Source organism: Hypanus sabinus, chromosome 5 (assembly GCF_030144855.1).
Source record: "Hypanus sabinus isolate sHypSab1 chromosome 5, sHypSab1.hap1, whole genome shotgun sequence".
Taxonomy (NCBI): Eukaryota; Metazoa; Chordata; class Chondrichthyes; order Myliobatiformes; family Dasyatidae; genus Hypanus; species Hypanus sabinus.
Window position 1 is genome coordinate 174,231,173 of NC_082710.1, and position 26,838 is coordinate 174,258,010.

A 26,838-nucleotide genomic window follows, 5' to 3' on the forward strand; every position below is an offset into this window, starting at 1 on the left:
ACCACATGTCCCGTGTTACCAAGATTCACCCTGACCTCGCCCTTCCAGTCAGCACCACCACCCAGTCCCAGCCCCAGTTACCCTGTCAGTCCCGGTGGACTTTAGCACCCGGGGGAGCCGGGGAGCTCAGGACCCGCCGCCCGCGGCTGCTGCTGAATCCGCAGTGTTTCCGTTCCGTTGACGGATGCGGTGAACGAGTTAAAATTAATGGATCAATAATTCTCACATCGTGTTTATTTCACGCTCCGCACATTTATATTTCCACTGACTTACTCGACGCCGGTCCCGGACCCGACAAGTTTACAGACCCGCAGCGGAACCGGAGCAAATTCTCAGCCACTCGTTTTCATATCCAATCGCGAATACAGGATAAAGTTTCTCCGTGAATTTATTCCCAGTGAAGGTGTGCAGATGGGACTTGGTCTCCCTGTTGTAAAATGAAACTGTCCCGTACTCGTAACTGAGATAAACTCCCACCCTCCCGGGGATGGGACCGGCAGAGAGACGGGATACAGGGGAGGTGTAAACCCACATCTCGTCATCACGCCGCCCGATGAACCAGAACCCGGTCTCCGGTCTCAGTGTGACATCTCCCTTCCTGTCCACAGACTCTGCGGCGACTCCCAGACTCCACCACCGATTCCCCGTCACCTCCACCTCCCAGTAATGTCTCCCCGATGTGAATCCCTCCGATCCCAGCACACAAGGCCAGTATGTGAATCTCTTCCCGGTGTCAGGGAGATCCCTCCAGGTCTCGGTCCATCTCACACTCTTCCGATCCTCAGACACCTCGAGCCATGGATTCGCCGTTTCCACATCCAGGGTGACAGAGACTGGGGGGAGAAGCAGAGAATTAGAGAGTCCCCGGGGATCGGGGGGAGACTCGGGCAGCGCGGCCCCGGGGATCGGGGGAGACTCGGGCAGCGCGTCCCCGGGATCGGGCGGAGACTCGGGCTGCGCGGCCCCGGGGACCGGGGGAGAGGCTGCTGGGAATCAGGCGCACGCAGTTGGCCGACTGGAACTTTTCCCGGGGGTTTAACAGCGGATGGAGAACTAAAAGATTCTCGAGGTTTTTCCTCTGGGATGGTGAGCAGAGTTTTCCCGGATCTGTTTATCCTCATATCCATCCTAAATCTTCTTCCCTTTTATCTTGAAGCAATGTCCCTTAGTTCTAATCTCACTTACCAATGGAAACAACTTTCCTAATTCTATCTTATCTATCCCGTTCAAAATTTTGTATGTTTCTCTAAGATCCCCTCTCATTCTTCTGAACTTCAATGAGTATAGTCCCAGGCGACTCAATCTCTCCTCATAGGTTAACTCCTTCATCCCTGGAATCAACCTGGTGAACCTCCTCTGCTCTGCCTCCAAAGCCAGTATATCCTTCCTCAAGTATGGAGACCAGAACTGCACAGGTGCAGCCTCACCAGTACCCTGTATAGTGGCAGTATGACCTCCCTGCTCGTGAAATTAATCCCTCCAGCCACCATTCCGTGTGCCTTCTTAATAACCTGCAAGCTAACTTTTTGTGATTCATGAACAAGCACTCCCAAGTCCCTCTGCACAGCAGCATGCTGCAATCTTTCTCCATTTAAATGATAATCTACTCTTCTATACTCAGGAAGGGAAAGAAAGACGGGGGAAAGCCAGTGGAAACTGGTGTGAGGAAGGGGTGGAGCAACACTGGATCCAGATGAGGAGGGGGTGAGTGAACACTGGAGGGATTTAAAGAGGAGGTAAGGCAGGCTTTTTAGCCAAATTTACTTGTGCTGAGCAACTTGCTTCAGTGAGCTAGTCCCATTTGCCCAGTATTCCTTTAACCCTTTCTTACCCACGGACCAGTTCAAATGTCTTTAAAAGTACTAAACAGCACCCAACTCTTCCTCTGGCAGCCTCCTCAGCTCCAGTGAAATTCCCAGCCTATCCAGCCTCTCCTTATAAAACACCAATCCCTGCAGAACACCACTGGACCCAGGCCTCATCCCACGCAATTCTGTATCCTATTGGCCAGATTGTAATGTATCCCATGTGATCTAACTCTCTGGAATATTCTACCATAAAGTACCTTGTCAAATATCTCGCTAAAGTCCATGTAGATTTTCTCTACTGCATTTCCATCATCCACTTTCTTCATCCATTCAGAAAGCCAGGCTGGGTATCCCTGATTCGTCCTTGGCTTTCCAAATGAATATAGATCTTGACTCTCAGAATCCCCTCCATCAATATACCCACCACTGACGTGAGGCTCACCAGTCTGTACCTCCCAGGCTTTCCTCGACAGTCTATCTTAAATAAATGTTCAACAATAACCACCCTCCAGTCTTCTGGCCCCTCACCTGTACCTATTGATGGTACACGTATAGTGATGAGAGTCCGAGGCGAGGATGGTAAGGACCCGAGTGCTGGAGTGTCCAAGAGTAGAATCGATACACGATACGAGACTGAGACAAGGATCCAGAGTCCAGCTGATAACGAAGTACCAAACCTTCCTCATCCACTGACTTTTGCGCTAATGGCAGCTCGCACCTATCAGGACGGTGCATTACTGCCACCTACTGGAGTATGATAGGAGTTGTCACGGGGATCAGGTCCTGCCACCCCCAAACCTCTTTAAATTAAAAAGTTCACCAGGGCCCGACATGACTTATCCATCCCTGCTTCAGGTGGCAGAATATCCTGCAGCCTAGGGACCTCAGACCTACCCAATAATTGATTAAACAGCTTCCTACGTTATGCCGAATATCTGGGGCACAACATGATGCATGTTCCACTGTTTCTGGTACCTTAAAAAATGACACATCTCATTCCCATACTTACCAACAAATGCCAAAGTGAAGTGCAGATCTGTGTGTCTTAACCTCAATCTCGCCAACCACGCATTTTCCCTCTTATTCCTTCCCAAATGGTGCCTCCCCTGAACTCATAGACAGTCGTCAATCCCAGGGGATTATGGGTTTGTGCCTCTGGTGGTCTGTGTCCTCTCCAGGGTGCAAGTCTGGGTGGGAAGATCTGAGAACCGGCTGTTACCCATGCAGTGGGTTCCCCTCTCCACATCACTGATGACCAAGGGAAGGGCAAGCACCGATACAGCTTGGCACCAGTGTCATCACAGAGGTTGCCAGAGTGAGGTTGTAAACATCAAACTGCCCTAGGGACCCGGTTCTGGATTTCTTCTTCAGGGTTCACTCCCGAAGCCTCTCCCATGGGTGGGTTTGGCCACAAGGCAGCGGGAGTTAAAAATCAGAGTTTTCCTTCTCCTGGCCGTCCAATACTGATGGGCCCCACCTCCCTGAAGCAACGGGTTTTGAGGAGCCAGTGGTCCGCATTTGCCATTTCCTTCGGCATTGGTAACAGTTCTGCCGGGCCAAGAGTTGGACTTGGTTGTCAGAGGCTATTAGAGACACAAGCCATTTGGAATGCTTTATAAGTAACTGGAGCTTATCCCCACTACCACCCTCAGCTATGACAACTTCAGGAACCTCCCTGGACTGATGGAACCAAATTATAATGTCACCTCCCAGTCCCACTGCTATCTCACAAATTCGGCCTTTACTCATCCCAACAATCTAATACAAGATTTGGCTTCATACTTCCCGAAATTGACTATAATATCTACCTCTGACTTAGTAAGTGCTGGCTTTGCTCTAACATCTGTCCTTTCATTACCCGATACACCCAGGTGCTGGGACCCAACAAAACTTCACTACTATTCCCACTCTCTCCAGAACATACAAATCGTTGTACACTTCCATCAACAGATCTGGTCTGCTTGAACGCCTCGTTTCCAAACTCTGCAGTTCCGAGGCAGCGTCTGAGCAGATCACAGCTCTTTTTGTTTAACTTGTTCCTCTCATTGCAAACTAACGATAATGGCCATAAATTCTGCCGTATCGACAGATAATCCACCTGTCAACCCTTCTCAACCTTAATCCAGGGGATATTTATTCCAGAGCCACCCATTACTAACTGAGTCAGTAGAACCATCTGTGAAAATAGGCAAAAGGGAAAATACTGCTGCCGTAAATGACCAGAGACCCTCTCACAAGACTCTGTCTATCCCCCAGTAACGACAAATCTATTTCCACATCTGGAAATTTCCAAATTTGTACTCCTGGCCAGGCCACTGTTGGGATAATCTGCAAATTGACAAGACCATACTCCCGCACCTATTCCCTACTTGTCCACCCAAAATATTCACCATCTCTGTTAGTATATCCCCAGCAATTCATTAAAACCAAATTCATCAAATGGGACGTCCCACAGCTTACTACAAAAGTCCCCTATGCAAGGCTCAAATTTTCACTCTGCTGGTCAAGAGGCATCTCTCCTAGTTCAACCCCAAATGCATCTCATTGTGTGGTCTGGAATGCTCCACTGCAGATTCTAAGTGCCTTGACCTGCAGGAAATCCCACCAAAATAAAACCGAACAAGCTGCCTCCCTATAAATCACATTGGGTTGTAAATTTATATAAATCATATAGGCAATCAACAGGGTTGTCGTGGTGGAAGATTTTAATTTCCCAAATATTGATTGTTATCTCCCTAGAGCAAGGGGTTAAACTGGGGTGGAGTTTGTGAGGTCTGTTCAGGAAGGTTTCTTGATACGATATGTAGATAAGCCTACAAGAGGAGAGGCTGTACTTGATCGGTATTAGGAAATGAACCTGGTCAGGTGTCAGATCTCTCCAGAGGGGGGAGCATTTTGGAGACAAAACTAGGTAATGATAGAGATCTAGAAGATTATAAGGCTAGCAGAAAGGAATTTAAGAATGAAATTAGGAGAGTCAGAAGTGGTCATGAGAAGGCCTTGGCAGACAGGATTAAGGAAAACCCCAAGGCATTCTACGAGTACATGAAGAGCAAGAGATAAGATGTGAGAGAATGGGACCAATGTAGTGTGACAGTGGAAAAGTGTGTATTGTACCGGAGGAGATAGAGATACTTAATTAATACTTTGCTTCAGTATTCACTACGGAAAAGGATCTTGGTGATTGTAGGGATGACTTACAGCAGACTGAAAAGCTTGAGCATATAGATATTAAGAAAAAGGATGTACTGGAGCTTTTGGAAAGCATCAAGTTGGGAAGTCACCGGGACCAGACAAGATGTACCCCAGACTACAGTGGGAGACAAGGGAGGAGATTACTGAGCCTCTGGCGATGATCTTTGCATCATCAATGGGGTTGGGAGAGATTCCAGAGGATTGGAGGGTTGCAGATGTTGTTCTCTTATTCAAGAAAGGGAGTAGAGATAGCCCAAGAAATTATAGACCAGTGAATCTTACTTCGGTGATTGGTAAGTTGACAGGAGAGATCCTGAGAGGCAGGATTTATGAACATTTGCAGCGAATAATATGCTTAGGAATCATCAGCATGGCTTTGTCAAAGGCAGGTCGTGCCTTATGAGCCTAATGGAATTTTTTTGAGGTTGTGATTAAACACGTTGATGAAGGTAGACTAGTAGATGTAATGTATATGGATTTCAGCAAGGCATTTGATAAGATACCCTATGCAAGGTTTACTGAGAAAGTAAGGAGGCATGGGATCCAAGGGGACATTGCTTTGTGGATCCAGAACTGTTTTGCCCACATAAGGCAAAGAGTTGTTTTAGGCAAGTCATATTCTGCAAGGAGTTCTGTGACCAGTGGTGTGCCTCAGGGATCCCCTTCTCTTCGTGATTTTTATAAATGACCCGGATGAGGAAGTGGAGGGATTGGTTAGTATATCTGTTGATGACACAAAGATTGGGGATGTTGTGAATTGTGAGGAGAGCTGTCAGAAGTTACAGTGGGACATTGATAGGATGTAAAACTGGGCTGAGAAGTGGCACATGGAGTTCAACCCAGATAAGTGTGAGGTGGTTCATTTTGGTAGGTCAAATATGATGGCAGAATATAGCATTAATGGCAAGACTCTTAGCAATGTGGAGGGTCAGAGGGATCTTGGGGTTCAAGTCCACTGGACACTCAAAGCTGCTACACAGGTTGACTCTGTGGTTAAGAAGGCATACGGTACATTGGCCTTCATCAATTGTGGGATTGAGTTTAGAAGCTGAGAGGTAATGTTGCAGCTATATAGGGCCCTGGTCAGAACCCACTTGGAGTACTGTGCTCAGTTCTGGTCGCCTCATTACAGGAAGGATGTGGAAACCATAGAAAGGATGTTGCCTGGATTGGGGAGCATGTCCTTTGAGAATAGGTTGAGTGAATTAGTCCTTTTCTCCTTGGAGCGACGGAGACTGAAAGGTTAACTGATAGTGGTGTATAAGCTGATGAGAGGCATTGATCGTGTGGATAGTCAGAGGCTTTTTCCCAGGGCTGAAATGACTAACACAAGAGGGCACAGTTTTAAGGTGCTTAGACGTAGGTACAGAGGAGGTGTCAGGAGTAAGGTGTATTTTCTGCAGAGAGTGGTGAGTGCATAGAATGGGTTGCTGGTGAGGGTGTTGGAGGCGGATACGATAGGGTCTTTTAAGAGCCTCCTGGAAAGGTACATGGAGCTTAGAAAAATAGAGGGCTAGGTGACCAGGGAGGTAACCTACCAGGGAGAAGGCAATTCTCAATTTAGTGTTGTGTAATGAACTTGATAAGGGAACTGAAGGTAAAGGAGGTAGTGACCATAATATGATAAGTTTTAATCTACAATTTGAGAGGGAGAAGGGAAAATCAGAAGTGTCAGTATTACAAAGGGGACTATGGAGCCATGAGAGAGGAGCTGGCCAAAGTTGACTGGAAGGATACACTAGCAGGGAACAACAATGGCAGGTATTTCTGGGAATAATACAGAAGGTGCAGGATCAAACAACACACACAAAATGCTGGTGCAATCCTTCGTCCTGCCGAAGGGCCTCGGCCCAAAACGTCGACAGTGCTTCTCCTTATAGATGCTGCCTGGCCTGCTGTGTTCCACCAGCATTTTGTGTGTGTTGCTTGAATTTTCAGCATCTGCAGATTTTCTCGAGGTGAAGGATCAGCTCATTCCAAAGAGGAAGAAAGATTCTAAGGGGAGTAGGGGGCAACTGTGGCTGACAAGGGAAGTCAAGGACAGTATAAAAATAAAAGAGAAGTATAACATAGCAAAGATGAGCAGGAAGCCAGAGGATTGGGAAACTTCTAAAGAGCATTAGAAGATAACTAAAAAGGCAACACGAGGAGAAAAGATGAGATACGCATGTAGGCTAGCCAAGGATATAAAGGAGTATAGTAAAAGCTTTAGGTATGTGAAGAGGGAAAAAACAGTTTAGGCCAAAGTTGGGCCCTTGAAGACAGAAATGGGTGTGTTTATTATGGGGAACAAGGAAATGGCAGACGAGTTGAACAGGTACTTTGGATCTATCTTCACTAGGGAAGACACAAACAATCTCCCAGATGTAATAGTGGCCAGAGGACCTCGGGTAACAGAGGAACTGAAGGAAATTCACATTAGGCAGACAATGGTGTTGTGTAGACTGATTGGACTGAAGGCTGATAAATCCCTAGGTACTGATGGTCTGCATCCCAGGGTACATAAGGAGGTGGCTCTAGAAATCGTGGATTTTGGTAATTGGAAATTGGTAATCATTTTCCAATGTTCTATAGATTCAGGATAAGTTCCTGTGGCTTGGAGGGTAGCTAATATTATCCCACTTTTTAAGAAAGGAGGGAAAGAAAAAAACAGGGAATTATAGACCAGTTAGCCTGACATCAGTGGTGGGGAAGATGCTGGAGTCAATTATAAAAGATGAAATAGTGGCACATTTAGATAGCAGTAACAGGATAGGTCCCAGTCAGCATGGATTTACGAAGGGGAAATCATACTTGAATAATCTTCTGGAATTTTTTGAGGATGTAACTATGAAAATGCACAAGGGAGAGCCAGTGGATGCAGTGTACCTGGACTTTCAGAAAGCCTTTGATAAGGTCCCACAGAGGAGATTAGTAGGCAAAATTAGAGGATATGGTATTGGGGGTAGGGTACTGACATGGATAGAAAATTGGTTGGCAGACAGGAAGCAAAGAGCAGGGTTTACCCTTTCAGAATGGCAGGCTGTGACTAGTGGGGTATCGCAAGGTTCGGTGCTGGGACCGCAGCTATTTACAATATACATTAGTGATTTAGATGAAGCGATTAGAAGTAACATCAGCAAATTTGCAGATGACACAAAGCTGGGTGGCAGTGTGAAATGTCAGGAGGATGTTATGAGAATGCATGGTGACTTGGACAGTTTGGGTGAGTGGGCAGATGCATGGCAGATGCAGTTTAATGTGGATAAATGTGAGGATATCCACTTTGGTGGCAAGAACAGGAAAGCAGATTACTATCTGAATGGTGTCAGGTTAGGAAAAGGGGAAGTACAACGAGACCTAGGTGTCCTTGTTCATCAGTCACTGAAGGTAAGCATGCAGGTACAGCAGGCAGTGAAGAAAGCTAATGGCATGATGGCCTTCATAACAAAGGGAGTTGAGTATAGGAGCAAAGAGGTCCTTCTGCAGTTGTACAGGGCCCTGGTGAGACCTCACCTGGAGTATAGTGTGCAGTTTTGGTCTCCAAATTTGATGAAGGAGATTCTTGCTATTGAGGCAGTGCAGCGTAGGTTCATGAGGTTAATTCCTGGGATGGCAGGACTGTCATATGTTGAAAGATTGGAGTGACTGGGCTTGTATACAATGGAATTTAGAAGGATAAGAGGGGATCTGATTGAAACATAAAAGATTATTAAGGGATTGGACACACTAGAAGCAGGAAACACATTCCCGATGTTGGGGGATCAGAACAAACATCTCCAAATGGGGGCCAATAATTTCTTCCTGAGCTTCCCACAATGTCCTGCGATACACTTGATCAGGGCCTGGGGATTTATCGACCTTTCTGCATTTTCAGACCTGCAGCACATTTGTTTCTATAATGTGGTTGAAAATGAGGTCAATCATCTTCTGTAACACGGGAGAATTGAGGACCCTGTGGAACTGCCACAGAAGAGGAGTTGAGGCTTGGGACAGGGAAGGTTGAGAAAGGTATCGGCCAAATGCTGGTAAATGGGCTGATGGGTGATCTGTCAGAAATATATGAGGTTATGAGGGGCATGGATTGAGCAGATGGTTGACATTTTCTTCCCAGAAGAAGGGGATCAAATAAAAGAGGACACATGTCTGAGGTGAGAGGAAAGAGTTTAAAGGTGGGTTTATTTGAAGAATGAGTGGCTGATGTTGGAACTTGCTGCCAGAGGAGGTGATGGAATCAGATACAATCACTGCGTTTCAGAGACACTCAGACAGACACTTCGATAGACAAGCCACAGAAGGAGACTGACCTAATGTCAGCCAATGGAGTGAGTGTCGATGGGTAAATAGTTTAGCACAGAGTTGATGGGTGGAAGGGCCTGTTTCTGTGCAGTTAGACGATGACTCTGTGACTTTAAATGAACTGAATGACTAAGACCCCACAGCCTCCGGTGCAGAGAATTCCAAAGCTACTCCATTCTCTGAAGGTTCTCACATCCTGAGGCAGTGACCCCTGACCCTCGACTCCTCAGACAAGGGAAACATCCTCCCTGCGTCCTGTCTATAGAACCCGGGAAGAATTTTGTGTTTCCCTGCAATATCCTCTCATTCGTCTGAACAGAGAACATGGAACAGTACGACACAGGAATAGGCCCTTCATTCAATGTGACAGTGACTGATCGATACCGGCATCAATTCCTCTTCTGTACCAGATCCCCAAAACCTCAATCTCTCAATCTTTCAAAAGTCTCTCTAACCCCACCTTGAATATATCCAGTTATCAGGCCTCACACAATCTGCTGGAGGAACTCAGTGGGTCGAGCAGTATCTGTGGGAGAAAAGGAACTGTTGACATTTCAGATCGAACCCCTACATCAGGACTGAGAGTGGAGAGGGGAGATGGCCGGTACACAGAGGAGAAGGGGAGTGATGAGACAGGAGTCTGAGGTGACTGTGGACAGAGGAGGGATGACAGGCAGTTTGTTCCAGGTAGGGGAGGGGTGGGGTGTGGGCTGGAGTTGGGAGACAGATACAGAGGATAAAATGAGAGGGAGATGGAGCAAGGAGAGTGTGAAGGAATCTTGTCAGTGAAGGAGGTGATAATGGGAACCATTAGGAAAGAGAAGAATGGCAGATGGGCCATGGTGAGAAGTGTGTGGATGAACTGTTAATGCAGATGGAAACAGAAGATCTTTGTCCCCTTTGCCACAAACCCTCCTCCACCACCCCATCACCCACATTCCACTCTCAGTCCTGATCCGGGGTGTCAGCCCATTCAGGATCAATGCAGTCGTTGATATCTGGAGTCACAGGAGATGGGAGAGTCCGTTTATGTATTTTACATGGGGACAGGTATGGGAGTTGGGAATTAAGACAAATGAGTTGTTATGTCTTGGAACGTATCCATATTACAAAAGAGGAATGTAGATTGGATTCACAATTGACTTGGCCACAGAAGACAGAGGTCTATGGTGGAGGAGTCTTATTCTGCCTGGAGGTCTGTGATCAGAGATATTTCACAGAGTTCAGTGTTGGTAACTCTGTTGTTGAGTGATATGTGTGGCCTGTACACTTGAATTGGCACAAATTTGGTGGAGTTGTGGATAGTGAATATGGCTGTTGAAGGATACAGTAGGACATAAATCAGTTAGAGATCTGGATGGCGAAATGGCTGATGGTGTTTAACCTGAAGCAGTGAGCGAGGATACCTTTTGGAAGGTTAAGTCTAAGGGAAAATTATAGAGCAGATGGAAGGTCCCTGGGAACATTGATGACAGAGGGATATTAAAGTCCAAGAGCACAGCTCCGTCAAGTAGCAACACAAGTGCAGAGTATGGTCATGGAGGAGTAGGACAAGCTTGTCTTCACCAGTCAGGGCATTGAGCGTGGAAGTTGGCAAGTCCTGTTGCAGCTACAGAAACTTTGGTGAGGTCTCACTTGGTCTCACAAGAGACTAGAGGGGCAGGAATCTGATGCAGGGTCTCCACCTGAAATTTTGACCATCTCTTTGTTTCTGCACACCCTTCCTGACCTGCTGAGTTCCTCCAACTGCTTGTTTTTGGCTTTGGAGTATTATTATTATTAAAAATAATAATAATATATTGTCCCAATAGTAATATCTACAACTGGTATCATCCTTAAGTCACCACATCATAGCACTAAAAAAATCAGGCCTACACAGGAATATTTCTGTAAATCTTCGGAAGGCCACAATACTAAACACCACTAGAATAGTCTGAAAGTTCCTAGCAATTGGTTTCTTTAAGGAACAATCTGAAGCCACTGTGGAGGGAAGTGGCTTTAAGTGAATATTTCTCATCTGTATTTCCCAGGGAGAAGGGCACAGAAACCAAGGAATTGAGGAAAATAAGTTCAGGAAATGACATTTTGGAACATATCACATTACAAATGAGGAGGTGCTGGTGAAATCTCGACTGAGGTCAATGCTGGTTGGTGTGTCCGGGCTCAATCCAAAAATGATTCAACGTAAACACGCGGAAATCTGCAGATGCTGGAAATTCAAGCAACACACACAAAATGCTGGTGGAATGCAGCAGGTCAGGCAGTATCCACAGGAAGAAGTACAGTCGACATTTCGGGCTGGGACACTTCGTCAGGACTAACTGAAAGAAGAAGTAGTAAGAGATTTGAAAGTGGGCATAGGCGGGGGAGACCCAAAATGACAGGAGAAGACAGGAGGAGGAGGGATGAAGCTGAGAGCTGGAAAGTTGATTGGAAACACAGCTGGAAAAGGGAAAGGATCATGGGACAGGAGGCCTAGGGAGAAAGAAAGGGGGAGTGGAGCACCAGAGGGCAAGGAATGATTGTGAGAGAGAGAATAAAGAGAGAGAGAAAATGTCAGTCCTGACGAAGGGTCTTGGCCCGAAACGTTGACATCGCTTCTCCCAATAGATGCTGCCTGGCCTACTGTGTTCTACCAGCATTCTGTGTGTGTTGTTGTTTGAATTTCCAGCATCTGCAGATTTCCTCTTGTTTGCTCGAGAGAAAATGTGATGGTTTCATAACAACAGTGTGACATGTGAGTCCAGCAGGGGGCAGACCTGAGTCTGCAGTCACAGACAGGTCAGACAGGGTCAGTGGCTCACGAGGGTCTCGTGTGCATCTTTCTGACAATACTGGGCACCACTCCGATCCAAGCTTTATTTTATTTTATTTAGAGATACAGTACAGAACAGGCCCTTCCAGCCCAACGAGCCACACTGAGCAGCAACCCAAAACTTTTTGACACTAGTCTAATAACACGACAATTTTCAATGTCCAACTAACTTACGAACTGCTACATCGTTAGACTGTGGTCCTTACATACAGCCCTGGAATTGAACTTGAAATCTGACACTCAGAGCTGGAATAACTTTGCACTAACCACTACGCTACAGTGCCTGCCATTTATTCCCTATAATATCATTAAATCAATATTACTTCCACAGTTTATGTGGTCAGATTCACACTCGTGTCCAGTCGGGTTTGTACAGTCTGGATGGAACCAGGATGCAGTGTTTAATCTAACAGTCCCGTGTACTTTATATTCTTCTATGACAATTCATTTACCCCTAGACATTGATAGAGCTTGTTTCTTATTGTTGATTATTATTCCTACACTTCTATGTTTATTAATGCTAACCTGTTTTATATGTATATTTGTATTATTGATACTGTTTTGCTTATTTTACTAATAAACACCTTTAGTTTTCGGTACGACCAGACTCCAATGGATTCTTCTATTTCTGCTGGTCTGTCAACCCAGTTATGGGGTACATAACAAATCTACCAGTCCCGTGTACTGGTTGTATTGTACCCCTGTGTCGGTGTATTCCCCTTCAGTTCATTGGTACAGACAATCTTTGCTTCTAATTCTAATGAATTGTGTCTCATAAACATGGACAAATGAATCAGTGTAAGTTTTACCTCGATTAATGGCATCAAGTGTTTCTCTCAACGCTGAGTTCAATAAACAGAAATGATCGAATTTTTCAACTGGAAGGACACCGTCTGTCACTGACAATTGCTCGATGTTGTAACTAATTCTGCAAATACAAAATTGTTGGTTATGAACTGGTTTACAAATCCATACAGAGATTCAGCAAAGAGCATATCTTACCTCCTCTTCCGACGAGTTTCCTCCTGAAATAAATAAAACACAAATCTGAACAGACTGAGACTTACAGTCCTCATCCTGAATTTCATCCAAATCATTACAAGATGTTGTAAATTCACATTCCTACAGTCACACGCATGTACGGACAACACAGAACGACTTGGTAAATGACCAGGAGTGTTTCTGAAAACGTAAAGAAACAGTGTAGGTTTCCCTTAATTCTCTAATCTAATGGAAAGCACATTTTCCTATTGATGATAAATCTGATGTCTGGGTCACATTCTGGAATTGATTCTTTGTTCTCACTGATTGACAGAGAGACCGTCTCACCCACAGTACCAGACACATTCACAGCATGTGACTGGGACTGGATATTAATGTGAGTTTCAGGGATATTTGATATGGGAATTGAGAAAACAATCACCAGTTCAGTGTAATGTTCAGAGTAACTCATTCACAAGAAGATTGCAGATGGTCCTGTGACATAACCGATATTGTGGAAGTCCAGTTTTGGGACAATAACAGTCCTGAACTTCCTAAACACCTTTCTGTCTTAAATCAGTTTCCAACCATTTGTAAATGTCACAGTTACTTCAAATATATTGATCCCAATTTGTCTACTTTTACAAAAGCAAAAAGAAATATAATCTCTCACCTTGAGAAATATCACACTCTCTTTTTGATCCATCTGTTCCTGTAGCCTTGAGATCTCCTCCTGGATAGAATTTAAATTCTTTTGAATCTCTCGAAGATTTTTCTCCATTGGATTTAGAATCCTCTCCTCTTCTTCCCTGAGATCTCTGAGTATCTGCTGCTCTTTCTCAGTGAGAATCTGGTGCAGTTCAGCAAACTGTGATGTGACGTGGGACTGAAGGATGTGTGACTGTTCCTGTCAAGTGAAAGGTGAAGATTAATTTACTATATTCCTTTGATATATTTCCTTCTGACATGGAAGGTGTGTTCAAATCATCAAATATATATTGGTTCTCAGAACAATCCTATTAATTCCATTTCCTCATGTTGTCCTGAACTCATTTCTCCCTCACGTGTCCATTAACTCCGACCTGAGTCACATATCTCATCTTAAGCACAAAGTTCAATACAAATTTATTAGCAAAGTACAGACGTGTCACCATGTACAACCCTGCGGTTCCTTTCTTGCAGGTAGTCACGTTAAATACAAGAAACACAATTGAATCAATGAAGGACTGTACCCAACGGGGCGGACAATATCAATGTGCAAAGAAAAAGCACCAAATGACCAAGTACAAGAAGAAAGAAAAAATCCATAATAATAAATAAACAAACAATAAATATAGAGAACATGAGATGAAGAGTCTTTGATCATCCCTGGACACACTTTACACTGCACGCTGTCGGAGCGGTGCTGCCAGGATAATCAAGGACATGACCCACCCAGCCAACACACTTTTTCTCCCTCTGCTCTGGGAGAAGGTTCAGGAGCATGAAGACTTGTACAGCCAGATTTGGGAACAGCTTCTTTCCAACTGTGATAAGACTGCTGAACGGATCCTGATCAGTATCTGGGCCGTACCTTCTAAATATCTGGACCTGTCTCTCGGTTTTTTTTTTGCACTACCTTACTTTCCCTTTTCTATTTTTTATTTATGATTTATAACTTAAATTTTTATTATATTTACTATCATAGTCCAGGGAGCACAAAGCGCAGAATCAAGTATCACTGTGATGATTGTACGCTCTAGCATCAATTGTTTGGCGACAATAAAGTAATGTGGTAAGTCTAGTTCAGTGGGAACAGTTCAGTGATGGGCTGAGTGAAGTTATCCCCTCTAGTTCAGGAGCCTGATGGTTCAGTGGTAATAACTGTTCCTGAACTTGGTGGTGCTGGTTCTGAAGTTCCTGTACCTTGTTCCTGATGGCAGCTGTGAGAAGAGAGCGTGGCCCAGGCAGTTTGGGTCCATGATGAAGGATGCTGTTTTCCTGCGACAACGCTCCAAGTAGGTGTGCTCAATAGTGAGGAGGGCTTCACCCGTGATATACAGGGATATATCCATTTCTTTTTTGTAGGTTTTACTGTACAACAGCATTGGTATTTCCATATCAGGCCACAATGCAACCTGGAAATATAGTCTCTACCACACATCTATAGAATTTTGTCACAGTTCTCGATGTCATGCCAAATATACACAAACCTCTAAGAAAGTTGAGGTGCTGCAGTGCTTTCTTTGTAATGGCACTTACATGCTGGACCCAGAACAGATCCTCTGAAAAATTTTAACACGTAGGAATTTAATGTTGCTGACCCTCTCCTCCTCTGAGATGCTTGTGGACCTCCAGTTTCTTCCTGCTGAAATCAGTAATCTTCTCCTTGGTCTTGCTGACATTGAGTGAGACGTTGTTGTTACGACACCACTCAGCCATATTTTCCATGTCCCTCCAGTATCCTGATTTGTCAGCACCCTTCATTTGGCCAATGACTGTGGTGTTATCAGCAAACTTAACTATGGCACTGGAGTTGCACTTCGCCTCCCAGTCATAATGTGAGTAGTGCAGGGGGCTAACATATAATGTTGTGGTGTTCCTGAGCTGAAGGAAATGGTGGAGATATTTTTACTAAACTGAATTGACTGGGGTCTGAAAATTGAGCATCTAGTTGCACAAGGATGTATTGAGACCTGGGACATGAATTTTCTGTCAGAGTGCTTGGGGATCGTGAGTGAACAGCCCTTTTCAAGTCCAGCCACAAATTCTCAATTGGATTGAGCTCTGGACTCTGACTTGACTCTGACTCAAGTCTCCCGCAAACTCAAGGGGAGATTTCATGTGAGTTTTTTCCCCACAGTGGCTTTCACTTTGCCCCTTTCCTATAAAGCTGTGACTGGTGAAGCACCCGGGCAACGGTTGTTGTATGCGCAGTCTCTCCCATCTCAGCCACTGAAGCTTGTAACTTGCCAGACCAGAATGTTACTGATCTGATTCATCCAGGTTTCTGGGAGGGAAATTCTAAATTATTCTGTGTTGCACTCGTGTGCAGCTGATTTTATAAAGTCTGTGATAACCGTGATTTATTAATTCAGATTGTCTGTTGAGATTTTGAACTCAGCCAGGTCTACGAACTTTAGCAATCCCGCAGCTGCTCCTCAGTCTCCTGCAACTACCTTGTTGTTGTCCTTATCTCTGGAGTCTTGCTCTTTAGCCTCTACCTGGATGCAGGTCGGAGGAGGACGGCCAAGTGGTCAGATTTCCTGAAATGTGGTCTAGGCATGGAATGGTAAGTTTTCCATCATGTTGTGACAGTGGCAAGAGTGTTGGGACCCCTGGGGCTGTTGATGATAATTAGGCAGAGTCTTCTTCAAACAAGCCTAAGGCAACGTCCACACTACACCGGATACACTGGATTCCTTAGTTAGGGGAACGGACAGGGGGTTCGTTGGGTGAGAACGTAAGTTCCCACCTGGGTGCCAGGGCCTGCGACATCCCAGTTCGAGTCCTGAGCATTCTTGTGTGAGGGTGAACAGCTAGAAGTCGTAGTTCATGTCAGTACCAATAACATAGGTAGGATGAATGAAGAGATTCTGCAAAGGGAGTTCTGGGAGTTAGCTGCTAATGTAAAGGGCGGGACCTCCAGGGTTGTGATCTCAGGATTCCTCATGCCACATGCTAGTTTTAGACATGACAGAGTGGGAGGGATTAAAGGAGGGGTGGTGTTACTAGTCAGTGAACACATCACGGCAGTGCTCCATCAGGATGGACTGGGGAACTTGACCAGTGAGGTGCTATGTGTGGAAATGAGATATTAGAAAGATATGACCATGCTAATGGGGATATATTAAAAACTACCCAACAGTCTGAACAAATTTGTTGCAAGAAACACAAGTTTGTTGTAGCAGGTTATTTTAACTTTCCACATATTGACTGGGAATCCCATACTGTAAAAGTACTAGATGGGACAGGGTTTGTCAAGTGTGTTCAGGTAAGTTTCTTTCATTAGTATGCCGAAGTCCTGACAAGAGAGTGTGTGATTCTGGATCTGCTGTTAGGGAATCAGACAGGGCAGGTGACAGAAGATTGAGTAGGGGAACACCTTGGATCAAGTGACCAGAAAGCCATTAGTTTCAAAGTAAATATGAAAAGAGATCTGGCTGGTCCACGGGTTCAGAATCAGCATTGGAAAATGACCAGTTATGATGGTATCAGAATGATCAGCAAGTGTGGACTGGGGCACTCTGTTTTCCAGCAAAGCTGTACTTGGAAAGTGGGAGTACCAAGCTTGTATGCACCTGTCAGGATAAAACACAAAGATAACAAGTGTAGGGAACCTGGGTTTATGAGGGATATTGAGGCCCCGGTTAAGAGAAAAGAGGAGGTGCATAGTAGCTATAAGCAAGGTATAACTGAGGTGCGAATGGGTGCAAGAAATGCAAGAGAACATTTAAAAAATAAATCAGGAAGGCAAGAAGCAGGGATGAAATTGCTCTAGCAGACAAGGTGAAGGAGAACCGCAAGAGATTCTACAGGTATGCTAAGAGCATAAGGATTGTCCAACTATTTACAAATGGCTCTGATGAGAAACCAGGAAATTATAGGCCATTGAGTCTGACGTCAGTTGAGGGAAAGCCATTGGAATGTTTTCTAAGGAACCAGATACAAGTATTTGGATTGACATGGACTAATAAAGGACAGTAAGCATGGTTTTGTGCGTGGTAGGTCATGGGTAACAGATTTTATGGACTATTTCTAGGAACTAGCCAGACAAGGTGATGAAGGTGAGGCAGTGCATGTTGTCCACATGGACATTAGAAAGGAATTTGACAAGGTCCCCCATGGGAGGTTGATCAGGAAGGTTCAGTCACTCAGCATTCAGAATGAGGTAGTAAATTGGATTAAACATTGGCTTTGTGAGAGAAGCCAGAGTGTGGTAGTATTGAAATGAATTGAATTGACTTTATTTCTTACATCCTTCACATACATGAGGAGTAAAAATCTTTACGTTACGTCTCCCACTAAATGTGCAAAGTGCAATCACGTTGTTGTTCAGTGTGACTGGAGGCCTGTGACCAGTGGTGTACTACAGGGATGCAACAGACTTCTAGCATCGTAAACCAGTGAGTTGTTTGTTATGTCTCCCCTCTCGCTGTGAAACGGAGACACCTCTTTCTCTCTTATTAGGGAGAAAGCGAGCCTGTGCTATGTCGACTACCAGGTGAACGAGTAGTCTCTGGGGAACTGCAAATCTGTGTCTTTGCTGTTGCTTTGCTGAACGCTTGAGTGCTCGGTGGTGGGTGCCAATGCTTCTTTTTGCTTGTGGGGTGGGGGGGATCGTTGCTTGCTGCCACTTACGCACGGGAGGGAGGGGAGTTTGGAGGGACTTTGGGGTTCTAACATTTAACTGTCATTCATTCTTTGGGGGCACTCCTCTGTTTTTGTGGATGGTTGTGAAGAAAAAGCATTTCAGGATATATATTGCATACATTTCTCTGCATTAAATGCACCTTGGAATCCTTTGAAAACCTTCGTTAACAGGATCAGCAAATTTGCAGAAGTTTTGCACTTCAGTGGGAACGACCAGGGTAGGTCCTACATGGTGAATGGTTGGGCACAGAGGAGTGTGATAGAACAAAGGAATCTGGGAATACAAGCCCATGATTCATTGAGAGTGGTCACAGGTAACAGGTTCATCAAGAAAGCTTTTGTCACATTCACCTCCATAAATCAATGATTTGAGTCCAGGAAATGGGTTGCTATGTTCAAATTGCTGAGGGTTAATTTGGAGTATTGTGTGCAGTTTTGATCATCTATCTACAGGAAAGTTTTCAACAAGGCTAAAAGAGTACAGAGGAAGTACTGTTGGGGAGGACAGCCTACCTGGGGGAAGCGACAGTGGCCGTGCCTCTGGCACAGACTCTGGCCCTGTGGCTCAGAAGGGTAGGGAAATGAAGAGGAAGGCAGTAGTGATAGGGGACTTCAGTCAGTGGTTCAAAAAGGCGATTCTGTGGATGCAGAAAGAAACTCGGATGGTAGCTTGCCTCCCAGGTGCCAGGGTCTGGGATGTTTCTGATCGCGTCCAAGATATCCTGCAGTGGGAGGGAGAACAGCCAGAGGTCGTGGTACATTTTGGTACCAATGACATAGGTAGCAAAAGGGAAGAGGTCCTGAAAGAATACTACAAGGCGTTAGGAAGGAAGTTTAAAAGCAGGACTTCAAAGGTAGTAATCTCGGGAGTACCGCCTGTGCCACACGACAGTGAGAATAGGAATAGAATGAGGTGGAGGATAAATGTGTGGCTGAGGGATTGGAGCGGGGGGCAGGGAATCAGATTTCTGGATCATTGGGACCTCTTCTGGGGTGGGTGTGACCTGTACAAAAAGGACGGGTGCACTTGAATCCCAGGGGGACCAATATCCTGGCGGGCAGGTTGGATAGAGCTGTTGGGGAGGGTTTAAACTAGTTTGGCAGGGGGGTGGGAATCAGAATGTGAGTGCAGGGATTAAGGTAGAAGGACAAGGGCATGATGCTAAGAGTTCTGAGTTGATGAGGAAGGACAGGCAGGGGACAGAACATAATTGTAGCCAGTTAAAGGGGTTGAAATGTGTCTATTTCAATGCTAGTGTAAAGGGGGTTTCTTCTTTTTTCTTTGTTACTGTGTATGTAATCAAAATGGCTTCTTTGTTTTGTTAAAAGCAGGAATGCTTCTTTGTTGCGAGAGAGTGCTGGAAGCTTGTTTGGGTTAAAATTTACTGATAACGAGAATTGTATTCCTTTGTAAACCAATTGGGATTAATGTTGTTCTTTCTTCTGAGTCTGTAAGCTATTGTTGGCGGGCTTTTGGGGAGATCGGCACGAGGGGGTGAGAGAGAGAGGACACGATACTGTTAGCTAGGTGAGGAACGGACCCCAAGCGGGGGTCCGAGGCCAGGAGGTACTCCGAGGAGAGGAGATGAAGCTAGATGTGCTTGGTTGACCACTTCAGATGGTCCTGAGCTGCGAGTCGAGGAGTTCGGAGGGGATCGAATGGTGGCCAGAAGACTTCAGTAATTGATCTCCAACGGTTGTGCACGAAGTGGATTGGACTTTGATAAGTTTGGTGCCTTTTCTTTAGTTTTTTTCTTCATATATACTGTATCGTTATTAATCACTCAGTTATAGTAACCTTTATAAATTGTACTCATTTAATCGCATATGGTGTACTGTCTGTTTTTGGGCGAGGCGGGGACATCACACAGCATCCACACCAGCTGATTACCCAGTTTGGCGGGGCTGAAGGCTGCTCCCCCTAGACGAGAACGAGCTGAGCGAGCCTGAGGCGACCCAGGGGGTTACACTAGGAATATTAGGAACATGGAGGATGAACTTAGAGCATGGATTAGTACGTGGAACTACGATGTTGTGGCCGTTAGTGAAACTTGTTTGGAGGAAAGGCAAGATTGGATGATGCAGGTCCCGGGGTTCAGGTGTTTTAAAAGGAATAGGATGGGAGGTAGAAAAGGTGGGGGAGTGGCATTGCTGGTCAGGGATAGTATCACGGCTATAGAAAGGGAGGACGCTGCAGAGGGAGTGTCCACTGAGTCAATCTGGATGGAAGTCAGAAATTGGAAGGGATCAATCACTGTGCTGGGAGTAGTCTATAGGCCCCCAAATAGCCCTCAGGACACTGAGGAGCAGATAAGCAGGCAGATTTCAGAAATACAGGGTAGTAGTTATGGGTGATTTCAACTTCCCTCATATTGACTGGCACCTCCTGAGTGCAAGGGGGATTGATGGGGCTGAATTTGTCAGGTGTGTTCAAGAAGGACCGGCCGATGAGAGGTGAGGCCATACTGGATCTAATTCTGGGTAATGAACCTGGTCAGGTGACAGGCCTCTTGGTGGGGGAGCATTTTGGTGACAGTGACCACAACTCCCTTAGATTCAGCATAGCTATGGAAAGGGATAAAATCAGACGAAACGGCAAAGTGCTTAACTGGGGAAAGGCGAACTTTGAAAGGATGAGGCAAGAACTAGCAAGAGTAAATTGGAAACAGATGTTCAAAGGGGAAAGCACAGAAGTAATGTGCAAGAAGTTTAGAGACCACTTGAGCTGGGTTCAGGATAGGTTTTATCCCACTGAGGCAAGGAAAAAATGGTAGGAAAAGGGAGCCTTGGCTGACGAGACATGTGAGGCAATTCGTCAAGATGAAAAAGGAAGCATACGTTAGATATAAGAAATAGGAAGTAGGAGCGGCTTAAGAGAATTATAGGGAAGCCAGGAAGGAGTTAAAGGAAGGACTTCGGAGAGCACGAAGTGGGCATGAGAAGGCCTTGGCATGTAGGATTAAGGAGAACCCCAAGATGTTCAATGCATATGTGAAGAATAGGAGGATGACGAGAATGAAGGTGGAACAGCTAAAGGATAAAGAGGGCAACATGTGCCTGGAGGCAGAGGGGGTTGGGTAGGTCTTAAACGAATACTTTGCTTCAGTATTTACAAGGGAAAAGGATCTTGATCAGAATGAGGTCGAAGTAGAGCGGACCTGTGTGCTAGACAATTGCCCGCAAGCTCCGGATTCCAGGTCCTCCAGCTGTCCCTTGTTTTGGTTGGAATAAACCATAAACACCTGACACACATCTTGTTGGCTGGGAATATAAGTGGCCCTGGGATTGGGTGTGGTTGGGGGGGGGGGGGTCATCTTGTCAAGCTTCCATGGAGCAAATGGCTGGTACAGCCACTTGCCATCTTTAGGCTGCGTTGGGGAACCATTGCTTCTTGGAGCCTTACTGTCTGAGTTGGAGTCGGAGCTGTCATTGCGGTATGGATTTGGTCGTTTCCCTGGCTAGCTGGGTGGCCATCAGCCACTCCGAGCTAGGTAGGGATCTGGTTGTTTCCGTAGCCAGCCAAGGTTGCTGGCCGTAACGGCTACTCGGAGCAGCCCCGATACAGAGACGGAACTGTCTGCCGTTCTTCGGTGTTTGTCTCTTCCTGTCCTCACCTCATGGGGTAAGTCAGGCCGCTCTGCCGTTCCTCTGCGGGGGAAATCTGTCTTGTCTTGTCTTTGCCTTCATCGGGTAAATCCGGCCGTTCTGCTGTTACCTGACGGATGGTCCTGCCCCACCTTGGTGTGGAGTTAAAGATCAGTCCCAGCTTGTCGGTGGATAAGTCCCGGCTCTATGTCTATGTGCTGTCCAGTCTTACGTCAGTGTCTTGCTAAAGCTGAGTCCCAGCTTGTCGTCGGATAAGTCCCAGCTCTATGTTTGTGTCCTGTCCCGTCTCACGTCAGTATCTTGCTAAAGATGAGTCCCAGCTTGTTGTCGGATAAGTCCCAGCTCTATGTTTGTGTTCTGTCCCACCTCACGTCAGTGTCTTGGTAAAGATGAGTCCCGGCTTGTCGAAGGATAAGTCCCGGCTCCATGTTGATGTACAGTTGCTAGTCTGTCTCCTAGCTCCAGCCTCCAAGTTATCCAAGCTCCAAGACCCCAGCCTCAAGCCTCAAGCCAAGCCTCGACCTCATCCTCAAGCCTCAAGCCTCAAGCCAAGCCTTGACCCCATCCTCAAGCCTCAAACTAAGCAACCCCATCCTCAAGCCTCAAACCAAGCCTCAACCCCAGCCTCAAGCCTCAAGCCAAGCCTCGACCCCAGCCTCAAATCTCAAGCCAAGCCTTGACCCCATCCTCAAATCTCAAGCCAAGCCTTGACCCCATCCTCAAGCCTCAAGCCAAGCCTTGACCCCATCCTCAAGCCTCAAACCAAGCCTCTACCCCAGACTCAAGCCTCAAGCCAAGCCTTGACCCCAGACTCAAGCCTCAAGCCAAGCCTCGACCCCAGACTCAAGCCTCAAGCCAAGCCTTGACCCCAGACTCAAGCCTCAAGCCAAGGCTCGACCCCAGACTCAAGCAAACCAAGCCTCGACCCCAGACTCAAGCCTCAAGCCAAGCTTCGACCCCAGACTCAAGCCTCAAACCAAGTTTCGACCCCAGACTCAAGCCTCAAACCGAGCCTCGACCCCAGACTCAAGCCTCAAGCCAAGCTTCGACCCCAGACTCAAGCCTCAAGACCCCCGCCTCAAGCCTCAAGCCAAGCCTCAAGACCCTCACCTCAAGTCTCTAGCCAAGCCTCGTCACGTCCTCGCCTGGGTTTGGGGGTCCGAGCCCGAGGAAAGACCCAAGTTCTGGGTCCTTGTCCAGTCTCAGGCTCGGAGTCCACCACAGGATCCTTTTTCCCAGTCCCTCGTCCTGCCCTGTTCCTAGCACTACAGTCACTGCGTCCTGCATTTGGGTCCCGATACAACACCCCAGTATGACAACAATGTGGAGATTAAGGAAGAAGAAGTGCTGGATCTTCTTAAAAACATTAAGATTGATAAATCCCCAGGGCCGGATATGATACACCCCAAGTTGTTGTGAGAATTGAGAAAAGAGATCGCAGGAGCATTAGGTATAATCATAGAATCCTTTTTGGCTGCAGGTGAAGTGCCGGAGGACTGGAGAATGGCAAATGTAGTTCCCTTCTTTAAAAAAGGTAATAGGGAGAAACCTGGGTACTATAGGCCGGTGAGTCTTACGTTGGTGGTCTGCAAACTACTGGAAAGGATTCTTAAGGATAGGATCTATGAGCATTTGGAGAAATACAGCCTGCTCATGGATAGTCAACATGGCTTTGTGAAGGGAAGATCATGCCTCACAAGTCTGATTAAGTTTTTTGAAGAGGTAACAAAAGAAATTGATGAAGGTAGGGCAGTGGATGTGTTCTTCATGGACTTTAGCAAAGCATTTGACAAGGTCCCTCATGAGAGACTCATCTAGAAAGTCAAGAGGCATTGGATAAGTGGAACCTTGGCTGTTTGGATAAAAAATTGGCTTAAAGGAAGAAAGCAGAGGGTAGTTGTGGAAGGAAAGTATTCTGCCTGGAGGTCGGTGACTACTGGAGTGCCGTTGGGATGTATCCCTGCTATTTGTGATTTTTATAAATGACCTGGATGTAGAGGCAGAAGGATGAGTGAGTAAGTTTGCGGATGACACGAAGATTGGAAGAGTTGTGGATGGAGCTGTAGGTGGTCAAAGGTTACAAGAGGATATAGACAGGATGCAGAGTTTGGCAGTAAAATGGTAGATGGAGTTCAATCAGGACAAGTGTGAGGTAATGAATTTTCGAAGGACAAACCAGAAGACTGAGTACAGGATTAATGGTCAGTTACGTAAGAGTGTGGATGAACAAAGGGACCTTGGGTTTCAAATCCATACGTCCTTCAAGGTCACTGCACAGGTTGATAGGGTGGTTAACAAGGCCTATGGGATGCTAGGCTTCATAAACAGAGGGATTGAGTTCAAGAGTAGAGAGATCATGTTGAACTCTTCAAATCTCTGGTGAGACCGCACTTAGAGAATTGTGTTCAATTCTGGTCACCTCATTACAGGAAGGATGTGGAAGCTATGGAGAAGGTGCAGAGGAGATTTACCAGGATGTTGCCTGGTTTGGAGAACAAGTCATATGAAGCAAGGTTAGCAGAGCTGGTCCCTTTCTCTTTGGAGAATAGAAGAATCAAGGGGGACTTGATGGAGGTCTATAAGATTATGAGAGGCATAGATAGAGTGGATAGTCAGTACCTGTTTCCCGGGGCACGAATAGCAAACACCAGAGGGCATATGTACAAGGTTAATGGAGGGAAGTTTAGGGAAGACATCAGGGGTAAGTTTTTTCCACAGAGGGTTGTGGGTGCCTGGAATGACTTGCCAGGGATGGTGGTGGAGGCTAAAACATGAGGGGTATTTAAGAGCTTCTTGGACAGACACATGGATGAAAGAAAAATGGAGGGTTATGGGGTAATGTGGGCTTAATACTTTTTTTTAAGGATTATATGGGTCGGCACAACATGGAGGGCTGAATGGCCTGTACTGTTCTGTAGTGTTCTATGGTTCTATGGTTATACTTTGTAGTTTACAAGAATGTTGCAGGGTCTGGAGGCCTTGAGTTCTCAGGAAATATTGAACAGGTTAGGACTGTATTCTTTAGAATGGAGAAGATTCAGAGTGGATTTGATAATAATTAAATTATGAGAGGTGTAGGTAGGGAAAATGCAAGGAGGCTTTTTCTACTGAGGTTGGGTGGGAATACAACAGAGTTCATGGCTTAAGGGTGAAAGGTGAGAAGTTTAAGGGGATAATGAGGGGAAACTAAATCAGTCAGAGGGTTGTGAGAGTGTGGAATGAGCTGCCAGCTCAAGTGTTCCATGCGAGCTTGATTCAATGTTTAAGAGAGTTTGGACAGATACATAGATAGTAGGGATATGTAGGGTTATGGTCCAGGTACAGGTCAATGGGAGTAGACAGTTTAAATGGACTCATCATGTAGATGGGCCAAATGGCCTGTTCCTGTGCCGTACATCTCAATGACTCTCAGCCTCTATGACTCTGTGTTTCAGCCTGGCTTGGAATGCTCCCCTGCTCCCTCTCTTTTGGCCGTGACCATGAACTTCCGTCCATTTAAACATGCCATGCTTGCATGTTTGACACGGAGTGCTTCAGAAGATAGAAAAATTGCAAATGAATCAAAACATTTGAAAGTGCGTCACTTAAAAGGAAATTTCAGACTTCAGTTTGCAGTGAGAGTAATTTAGACGAAATATGCTTATAAGTTTTGTTAGCAGCCCACAGAACATCGCTGAGGATCACCGGTTCAGTCTTTGAAGTGATTAACAGAGTTAATTACAGGAACCAATTAACCATTCAAAGAACATGTCTCTGAGATGTATCTGAAACTGTCGTGATCACAGGGAGAACATGCAAACTCCACGCAGACAGCACCAGATGTCAGATTGAGCCCAGGTCACTGGATCTGTGATACTCAGCTATCCTACACTGAAGGGAACAAATCTACACAACAATATCAGAAATTCAGCTCAGAAGCCTCACCCGAACTCCGGAAATCTTCTCCTTCTGTTGCTGTTCCATTTCCTCGAAGTCCGCTTTGTTTTTTGTGAGAGAGTCGAAGGAAGATTTAACCCGATCCTGGGAATTAAAGAGTGAATAGATTGGACACAATACATGGCACAACAGAAACAGACGAACGGAAGTGGTTTGTTTTTACCTTGTAGACTTGAACGGCTTCTTTAACCGGCATGAAGTTGTGGGATTTGTGTTCCCGCGCAGTCGCACAGATCACGCAGATCAGTGTCTTGTCCGTCTCACAAAACAGCTTCAGCTCTTCCTCATGTTCCTCGCAGTAACGTTTATTTTCCTTCTCTTTCGGATTCAGGTTTAGTTTTCGAGCTTTCTCAGACACATTTGCTAAGGCCCGATTGACCTTGAGGGTGCGGTCTGCAATCTCCTCTCTACATTCTGGGCAGGAGTTTCTCTTCTCCCTTTCCCAACACTGTGTGATGCAGGAGCGGCAGAAGTTGTGTCCACACTCCAGAATGACAGGTGCAGTGAAGAAATCCAGGCAGATGGGACAAATTGCCTCCTCGGTTAAACTCTCGACCTGTCCTTTCAAAGCCATGTTCACTCCCGGTACTTCCTGACTCAGAATGCTTTCACTTTCGGGGAGCTATTGAATCCCTGCAGTATCGGGACTGTCCACTAGGGGCGCCAGGTCTCAGTGATGAACGGTCCTGCTGAAGGGTTTCGGCCCGAAATAGCCACTGTACTCTTTTCCATAGATGCTCCCCGGGCTCCTGAGATCGTCCAGCATTCTGTGTGTGTTGAATGAACATCATATCGCTGTAAGTGTTTAAGCATTCTCAGCATGCATTATGAGTTAGGTTGAGTGAACTCGGTCTTTTCTCCTTGGAG

General features: G+C 45.9%; 1 protein-coding gene across 1 annotated transcript; it reads right to left on the reverse strand.

Moving 5' to 3' along the window:
- Positions 1-249: 249 nt before the first annotated feature.
- On the reverse strand, positions 250-26,551 carry LOC132393831 (E3 ubiquitin-protein ligase TRIM39-like). The gene is made up of 6 exons (XM_059969222.1): positions 26,135-26,551; positions 25,960-26,055; positions 13,751-13,984; positions 13,099-13,121; positions 12,906-13,024; positions 250-833 (listed from the first exon to the last, which is right to left on the reverse strand). Exons 1-6 carry the CDS (start codon positions 26,543-26,545, stop codon positions 301-303), a joined length of 1,416 nt encoding a protein of 471 aa, XP_059825205.1. The 5' UTR covers positions 26,546-26,551; the 3' UTR covers positions 250-300.
- Positions 26,552-26,838: the final 287 nt, after the last annotated feature.